This window comes from Solanum tuberosum, unplaced genomic scaffold, assembly GCF_000226075.1.
Source record: "Solanum tuberosum cultivar DM 1-3 516 R44 unplaced genomic scaffold, SolTub_3.0 scf00222, whole genome shotgun sequence".
NCBI classification, from domain to species: Eukaryota; Viridiplantae; Streptophyta; class Magnoliopsida; order Solanales; family Solanaceae; genus Solanum; species Solanum tuberosum.
The window spans coordinates 584,122-593,600 of NW_006239147.1; the positions used below are offsets into that span (position 1 = coordinate 584,122).

Here is a 9,479-nt window from a genome sequence, read left to right on the forward strand (position 1 = left end):
TCATTCACTTTATACTTAATTGGGGTAAAATGATAAACTCATTGTGTCAATCATTGTTTTCTTAATAGGTGTGTCAATTCAAAAGTGAAAAAATGATTAGAGTGAACTTAAGCTAATTTGAAACTCTTAATCTTAATTCTTTAATGTGCATGATTGATTTTTAAGATTACTTCTAATGAAGTTTTTAAACACACACAGGCGCACCAAATATTTTTCTTTTGCACTCATATACAAGTATGGATTTATATATGGCATCAAATGCGGGTTCTGTAGAATCTGATGACTTTTTTATATTTATATTTCTATTGAGAAATTTATTAAATATATAAAATATTATTTGTTGCAAAAATCAGTAACAAAGTAAATTCTTGGTGGAGTTCAGAATGGATTAACTTTGTGCTCGTCAATAAGAGTTCGATTTCCATTAGACACTTGTAATACATTTTCGCCGAAGTCTTTTGTCAAAATGAGACAACTTTTTTCTGTCTATATGAATAGTGCCATCAAAAAGGATCATCCAACTTTGAGTTTATCACGTAAAAATTATTTTACATCCAAAGTTGAAAACAAAGCTGTAGACCAAGTTAAAGGGTATGTATGCCTTATGCCTAGTCCCTTAGCTTCAGGGACATGGATAAAAGATATCTATCTTATGTCTAAAAAACAGACAATACAGAAGTAGAATTAAGAAGTGGAAATAGAGCTGGGAATTTACAGCTTTGAATTGCTTTAAAATGCATTTAATTATTTATTACACCTAAAACTTGTAGACTGTCACATCCTGTGTTTTCTTCTCTGTCTCTTTTGATATTCATAGCTGAAACACCAAGTGAATGGCTGCAGTAAGCCAGTCTAATAATCCGCAGTGTTGGAATATCCGCAAAGCAAGGAGGGATCTCCTTGAATTTGACTACAGATTCTATAGATAGCACCTCAAGAACGGGAAAGGATTCCTCTGAAGCTTTCCATTCGTCTATATGCCATCTGAGTAATGTCAAGTATTTGAGTGCAGGGAACTCAACATTTGTAATGTCCCAGCAATAGAGGCTCTCACTCTCAGATATCCTGAAAGGTACTCCCTCTTCTAATGTGAGACTCTCAAGCTTCCGCAATCTTGCTGTGTTTGAAACCATTCCTTCCCTCAAGAAACAGCCAGAAAAGTACAGATGCCTAAGATTTGGAGGGAAGACAAAATTGCTCTTCCATCCAACTGAATCCCAGAATTTCAAGGAACATAACTCCAGAGAAAGAGAATGAAGCCGAGTATAAACTTCCGGTATGGGAAACAAAGGAAAATCAGGTAGATATCTAATTTTGAGGCCGAGTTTTTCAAGATTCGGAAACCTCCACAAAAAACATGGATTCCTATTATCCAAGCATATATTGCAAGTGTGAAAAGTCTTCATGTTCTCTAGCATAGTTGTTGAAGTTTCATCACAACTTCCTTCGTCATTGACATCCCATACCACGGAAGACTTATTTATATTCACATGCCTTAGCTTTGTCATTTCCCATAAAGTAGAAGCCCTTAGCCATATCCTCTCCCTTGATTTGAGCTGCAGAATTTGGAGATCGTGTAGGTGTGATATCCACTTCAATTCAAATTGTTTGACATAAAGTGCTAGGTACCTCAACTGAGTTAGCGATTGCATTGCAATAGCCCATGAATTTGGCAATTCCACATCCATCAAATGCAGTACCCGAACAAATCTTAATTTAACAAGTAAATCTAAAGGATTTGCATATCGGTTATTCCATGTATTGAGATTTGGATGAGCAATGAACTCCAAAGAATTTGTTTCCTTGAAATCAAGCATTGGAATCTTATCCAGCTGGTATTCAGAATAATCTAATTGTTTAACAAGATCATCATGAATATAAATGCATAATCGTGAGTCCGTGGAATGCAAATGTTGATACGGATTGTATGGCACTGCAACCTGTATATAATTTTCTTGTGTGAGTTTTCTCAAGCAGAACTCACGCACTACATCATGAAGTGAGCAGTACACTACATCACGGTTAACTCTTATTCCGGAGACCATTACTAGGCTTCTGTTAAGCAAATCACTCAAGCAAACTCGACATGCTTCCTCCATGTTCTCTGTTTCGGCATTCAATACAAACTCTTCAGCCATCCACAACTTCAGCAGATCATCCACTGGAATCTTATGGTCCTCTGGAAACAATCCCATGTAAAGAAGGCAAGGCTTTAGATGGTCTTCTAAATGGTCATAACTTGATTGTATTACCTTCATACTCTGCTCCCCTAAAGCAAGAGAACTTAAGTTATTTGCAACCTCGAGCCACAAGGACGTTTCCCTTTTCATTTTTGCAATAAATCCAGCAACCAGGACAACCACAAGAGGCAATCCCTTGCAATGTTGGGCAACTTGTAACCCTGCTTCCAGTAGATCCGGGGGACAACTCTCTCCTTGAAATACCTTCTTCTCCAATAATTTCCAACTCTGTTCGAATGTTAGAAAACTAAGAGAATAAGGATCACTATGGTGCTGAAGATACTTAGCCACTTGTTCAATTCGTGTTGTAACCATTACTCTGCTTCCACATTCACCTTGAGGGAAACATATTCCCAAATCTTCCCATGCCTCAACATCCCAAATGTCATCTAATACGATGAGGTATCTCTTCCCTATTAGAACCCTGCGCAACATGTCAGCTACATCATCATCCTCTTTGATTTCACTATCACCATTTGTAGCTTGTTCGAAAATGTCAACCAATAACGTCCTCCTATTATATGCTTGCGACACAGCACACCATGCTTTAACATCAAAGTGATTAACAATATAGGGATTGTTGTATACCTTTCTTGCCAAAGTTGTTTTACCGAGTCCAGGCATTCCATAGATGGAGATAACATCCCGCTCCTTAGTTCCTCGTATCAATTTCATCATTATAATTTCTGCATCTTTCTCAAAGCCCACAACTTGATCATTATCATAGATTGATGTAATACTAGGTTTGTTTGAAGGCTCTCCAGAAGAAAGAGTTCCTTGTGCACATGTCTCAACAACTTCCATGGATTGAATTAATTGCTTTTTTCACCTTTAATAAAAGAAATGAAAACAATATTATTTCATAATTTAGGGAAGAAAAACCAACTTAATTACAAACCAACTTGAAATAGTTAGTTACATATTTGAATTAATTACATAATTTTATGAGCGAAAAAAAATTAAAAAATTTCACCTTCCGTTGTTGATTGTGGCAAACAGAGATCAATTGCTCCAAAGGGTTGCCCTAAATTGATGGTAATAGAAATTAAGAAAATGACAAATAGTTGTCGACTTGTAGTGGGAAATATCAGCAACTAAATAAATACAATGATTTAAGATTTTTCTTAAAATAATAATTGAGTGTTCACAAATAAATAAAAAAAAGTGATAAAATAAATTAAATTTACTTTTAAAAAGTTTTAAAACATTGGGACCCCATAATTTTTGCTTTTTTGACTAAAAGTGTCTCTTTTCTTCTCATCTTTTCCCCGTTTGCTTTTTCTTTTTCTCTTTCTTATCTACTATAATAAAATAAGGCATAAAACATAAATAAATAAAGATTCTTAATTTGATTTCAAATTTTAGTTTTGACCTTAATTTTTAGGATGCACAAAGAGGCACTTTAACAATTCAACTTTTAAATAAAAAAACTCAAGTTTCACCTGACAAAACACGTGATGTGCACTCAATCGCCTCAGGTTAAATTTCGAGGCTCACAATACTAAAGAATATATTGAAATGACAATTATACCTTTAATGAATTCCTTTTATATATATCTTTATATTTTCAAATCAAAATCCCATTTTTTCCTTTTCTTTCAAATCAAGCTTTTTTTCTCTCCTCAGCATGATTTGCACTCGTTTTCAATGCAAATACCTTATAATTTTTTTTATCATTGTGGAAAAAAAGCTATCATGAAAGATTTCTTGGTCTGCAAACAATCCAAGTCGTTGATCTGCAAACAATCCAGAATTAAGTAAAGAATCTACCTTTTATCAAAAATAAACTTTCAGAGGGAAAAAATTAAGGGATAATACATATATTTGACCTTAAACTTGGCTTCAAATTTTAACTTTGACCTCCAACTTTCATAGTGCACAAACAAGCACTTTAACTATCCAACCTTTTAATAAATAAACATGCGATTTTTGGAGCCAAGAGCGTGAAATCCAATCGCTGCCACGTGTATTAGTGAGCCACTCAATGGCTGCCAACTAATTAAACACTTTACACGTCCATTTTAGATCTAATAAAAAAAAAAATTAATTAAGGGTAAAGTTGTCATTTCAGCATTTTTTTCACTGTTGTGTGCCTAAAAATTACTTCTCACTCGCGCAAAATGCGTGCACGTCACGCGTTTTGCCAGGTAAGACACGCGTGTTTATTTATTAAAAGGTTGGATAGTTAAAGTGTCTATTTGTGCACTTTGAAAGTTGGAGGTCAAAGTTAAAATTTGAAGCCAAGTTTAAGGTCCAATATATGTATTATGCCAAAAATTAAACATACCTGGACTAAATTGAGAAAGATGAACAAATAAACATGAACTTTTAACACAAATTTTTCCTTGATTCACGATTTGGTTGTAAATCCCTAGCTTGAGTTTCGCGATTTCGAGAGAGAAACGGAGTAAAATGAAAGAGTCTTTCACCCAATAACCTTGTATTAATTTGAATATTAATTTAGTTTTTTTTTTAATTCTAATATCAAGGTGTAAATTTTTTAATTAGTTGACAGTCATTGAGTGACTCACTAATCCACGATGGAGCGTCTGCATTTCAGCATTTGGGCTGCAATATTCGAGTGTTTTTTTTTATTTAAGAGTTGGATAGTTAAAGTGTCACTTTGTGCACTTTGAAAGTTTAAGGTCAAAGTTAAAATTTACAGCCAAGTTAAGGGTCCTATTTATCTATTATGCCATAAAATAAAATATGTTTTCCTTGTTTTACTTTTATTCTTATACTACCTCCGTCCACTTTTAATTGTCATGGTTTCCTTTTTTAGAGTCCAGTACTTTGACTAACATTTTATGATGTATTTTTTCATCATATTGATATGCAAAAAATTGCAATTTGTAGTACTTTTCGTATAGTTTTTTAATATATAATTTTTTGTTTAAAATATAGAATTAATGTAATCTAATTTCACTTTGAAAATTAGTTAAATTGACTTTCGAAAGCGTAACATGAGAATTAAAAGTGGACAAAGGGAGTACTTCTTTGTCCCATATTAGATGGTCACTTCCTATTTTACATGATAACTAAAAAAAAATAGATTGATGAACTTTACTATTTTACCCTTTGTTCATATTAATTAGCCTCTTGAAAAAAAATTATTTGGTCTTCAAAATTTGTTTAAACTTCCAAAGGCCATATTAGTCCAACTAATGTGTATGCTATTGATAGGCGATGATTTTTTTTATAAGAAAGAGGAAGAAGAAGACAATACGTTAGACATATACTTTGATAAAATGGTTAGGAATGGAGATATCTCACCTAGGCAACAAAAAAGTGGAAGCAACATTAGTAAAAAGAAGACACATGGAAAACAACATAGTTGGGATGGTACGATGACTGGGGAGTTTGTTTCAAGACACTTATCGATGCGACTGGCAAAGAAGAATCATATGATGGTGTCAATAGATTCAATAAGATCCATTAAATCCAAGAGGAAATGATAAGATATCAATTGTTTTTGGACATATTTGAAGAAGAAGACAAAAGTACAATACTTCAGGTTACTTTAGACGGACAACCTATTTTTAAATTTATACATTTGTAAAAGAAAGTTTGAGTTTGAAAACTCAACTTTCTTCTTGATTTTTATATTTTTGCATTATCTAAGCATCCTCATTTGTAATAGCATTATAGAGTGTAGTATTACAAACTCTGTGATGATCATAAAATACAGAATTCTCTTTAGCTCTTATTTTCTTCACACTAGTTAATTAGTAGAAGTTTGTTACTTCATTAGGATTGATAAGGTGAGTCCTAGCCCCCCTTGCTAATACTTGTCCGTAAGGTTTTTTTTTTCTTTTAATAAAAGGTCGTTAGATACTCTGTCTAGTGGTATAAATTCAATTTAAAAAAGTGTATGGGTAAAATGAGAAAAAATTAATTAATTATATCTTGATTTAGTAAGTGATTAAGTAATATGAGTTAAATATTTTTAGTAAGATGCACATCTAACATGGGACGGAGGGAGTACTAGACATAAAGAGCCCGTGCAAGCACGGACCCAATATATATTACTTCACCTGCCTCAATTTATGTTGTCCATATAAAATTAAGAAACTCAACTAAATTTTTGTATGATTTTCATTGAAGTTGTTAATTATAGTGATTTATAGTAATTTTAATGTAATTTTCAAATAATATATGTTATTCTTCGTATTTCAATTTATGTGACACATGTTAAATTTTGAGAGTTAACCAAATTCTAATATTTTTTTAAAAATATTTTAAATTATTAATTAATGTAATTTATAATACTTTTATGGTATCCATTTGTCCCAAAATAATATATGTTATTCTTCGTATTTCAATTTATGTGACACATGTGAAATTTTGAGAGTTAACCAAATTCTAATATTTTTTTAAAAATATTTTAAATTATTAATTAATGTAATTTATAATACTTTTATGGTATCCATTTGTCCCAAAATAATATATGTTATCCATTCATCCCAACTTATATAGCATAAGTAAAATCGATATCCCCTAATTTTTTGTATTTATAATACATCTGAAAGAAGAAACAAACTCATTTAAGGCAATTTGTACAAATATTTCTCGAGTCACCGGATGACAATATTGTTCAATTAATTACAAATTAAACTAGAGTGACAAGATTTTGTACTATCTTCTATCTCTCTTTTGATATTCATAGCTGAAACCACAAGTGAATTGATGCATTTGGACAGTTCAATAAGTCAGGGTGTTGGAATATCTGCAAAGCTAGAAGGGATCTCCTCAGTAGCTTGTATAGATAGCTTCTCAAGCACCGGAAAGGATTCCTCTGAAGCTTTCCATTCGTCTATCTATCAATTGTGTCCTACATGTATTATGTCACATAAAACGTGTGTGTTTACTTGTTCAATTTATACGTGTTTACTTGTGCGCACCAAAGTCGAAGGACATAGTTGTCAGCTCAGATCAAGTTAAAGGGTATGTTTATGTATTATGCCTAAAAAACAGATAACAATGCGACAATATAGAAGTAGAATTAAGAAGTGGAAATAGAGCAGCAATGAAGTGCTTTTAAATACATTAATTTACTTTTCTATAACAACTTGGAGACTGTCACATCCTGTGTTTTCTTCAATTTCTCTTCTGATATTCATAGCTGAAACCCCTAAAGAGTCGATGCAGTTAGTCAGTTCAATACGTCTTAGTGTTGGAATATCTGCAAAGCTTGGGGGGATCTCCTTGAAATCGGAACATCCACTTATAACTAGCTTCTCAAGCACAGGAAAGGATTCCTCTGAAGCTTTCCATTCTTCTATCTGCATAAAGAATAATCCCAAGTATTTGAGTGCAGCAAACTCCACATCTGTCACATCCCAGCAATAGCTCTCTGATCTCCCAAAAGGTAATCCCACAAGTAATTTGAGACTCTCAAGCTTCTTCAATCTTGCAATGTTTAAAACCATTTCTTCCGTCAAAAAACAGCCGGCAAGGTCCAAATGCCTAAGATTTGAAGGGAACACAAAATATCTCTCCCATCCAACTGAATTAAATAATTCCATCAAAGAGAATTCCAGAGAAAGAAAATGAAGGTGACTATGAACTTCCGCTATGGGAAACAAAGGAAACTCAGGTACATCTTTAACGCTGAGGCCGAGTTCTTCAAGATTCGGAAACCTCCACCAGAACCTTGCATTCATATTATCCAAGCGTATATCGCAAGTGCCAAAACTCTTCATGTTCTCTAGCATAGTGGTTGAAGAACTTTCTTGCTCATTGTTTTCCCATACCATGAAAAAACAGTCTATTTTCACATGCCTTAGGCTCGTCATTTCTGATAAAGTAGCTGCCCTTAGGCGTAACTTCTCACTTGACTTGACCTGAAGAGTTTGGAGATTGTGTATGTGTGATATCCACTTCAATTCAAATTGTTTGACACAAAGTGCAAGGTATCTTAACTCAGTTAGCGATTGAATTGCAGTAGCCCATGAATCTGATAATTCCACATCCATCAAATCCAATGCCCGAACAAATCTTAATTTAACAAGTAAATCGAAAGGATTTGAATATTGGTTATTCCACGTATTGAGTTTTGGATGAGCAATGAACTCCAAAGAATTTGTTTCCTTGAAATCGAGCATTGGAATCTTATCCAGCTGGTAGTTGGAATGATCTAATTGTTTAACAAGATCATCATGAATATAAATGCACAATCGTGATTCCGTGGAATGCAAATGTTGATACGGATTGAATGGCACTGCGAGCTGCATATACTTGTCTTCTGTGAGTTTTCTCAAGCAGAACTCACGCACTACATCATGAAGTGAGCAGTATTGTACATCACGATAAAATCTCATTCCGGAGACCATTATTAGGCTTCTGTTAAGCAAATCAGTCATGCAGACTCGACATGCTTTCTCCATGTTCTCTGTTCCGGCATTCAATACAAACTCTTCAGCCATCCACAACTTCAGCAGATGGTCCACTGGGATCTTATGGTCTTCTGGAAACAATGCCATGTAAAGAAGGCAAGGCTTTAAGTGATCTTCTAAATGGTCATAACTTGATTGTATCACCTTCATACTCTGCTCTCCTAAAGCAAGGGAACTCAAGTCTTCTGCACCCTCGAGCCACAAGGACGCCTCCCTTTCCCTTTTTGCTATAATTCCAGCAATCAAGACAACCACAAGAGGCAATCCCTTACAGTGTAGGGCAACTTGTAACCCTGCTTCCAGTAGATCCGGGGGACAACTCTCTCCTCGAAATACCTTCTTCTCCAATAATTCCCAACTCTCTTCGGACGTTAGAAAGCTAAGAGAATAAGGATCACTGTGGTGCGGAAGATGCTTAGTCACTTCTTCAATTCGTGTTGTGACCATTACTCTGCTTCCACATTCACCTTGAGGGAAACATATTCCCAAATCTTCCCATGCCTTGACATCCCAAATGTCATCTAATACGATAAGGTATCTCTTGCCTATTAGAACCTTGCGCAACATGTCAGCTACATCATCGTCCTCTTTGATTTTGATCTTATCATTTGTAGCTTGTTTGAAAATCTCAACCAATAACGTCCTTCTATTATATGCTTGTGACACAGCACACCATGCTTTAACATCAAAGTGATCAACAATATAGGGATTGTTGTACACCTTTCTTGTCAAAGTTGTTTTACCGAGTCCGGGCATTCCAAAGATGGAGATAAGATCCCGCTCCTTAGTTCCTCGTATCAATTTCTTCATTATAATTTCTGCATCTTTCTCAAAGCCCACAACT

At 34.2% G+C, this 9,479-nt stretch overlaps 2 protein-coding genes across 2 annotated transcripts in view; both read right to left on the bottom strand.

Annotated features, from left to right (window-relative positions):
• Window positions 1-547: 547 nt before the first annotated feature.
• On the bottom strand, window positions 548-3,295 carry LOC102590342 (putative late blight resistance protein homolog R1B-16). Its single transcript, XM_006356499.2, has 2 exons — window positions 3,214-3,295; window positions 548-3,069 (listed from the first exon to the last, which is right to left on the bottom strand). Exon 2 carries the CDS (start codon window positions 3,042-3,044, stop codon window positions 741-743), a length of 2,304 nt encoding a protein of 767 aa, XP_006356561.1. The 5' UTR covers window positions 3,045-3,069; window positions 3,214-3,295; the 3' UTR covers window positions 548-740.
• A 3,920-nt stretch (window positions 3,296-7,215) lies between these two features.
• Window positions 7,216-9,479, bottom strand: part of LOC107062384 (putative late blight resistance protein homolog R1B-12) — a 14,825-nt gene continuing 12,561 nt past the window's right edge. The window contains exon 3 of the mRNA XM_015312954.1: window positions 7,216-9,102. Within this exon, the coding sequence (XP_015168440.1) occupies window positions 7,292-9,102 (1,811 nt within the window). The 3' untranslated portion in view covers window positions 7,216-7,291. The remainder of the gene's footprint in view (window positions 9,103-9,479) is intronic.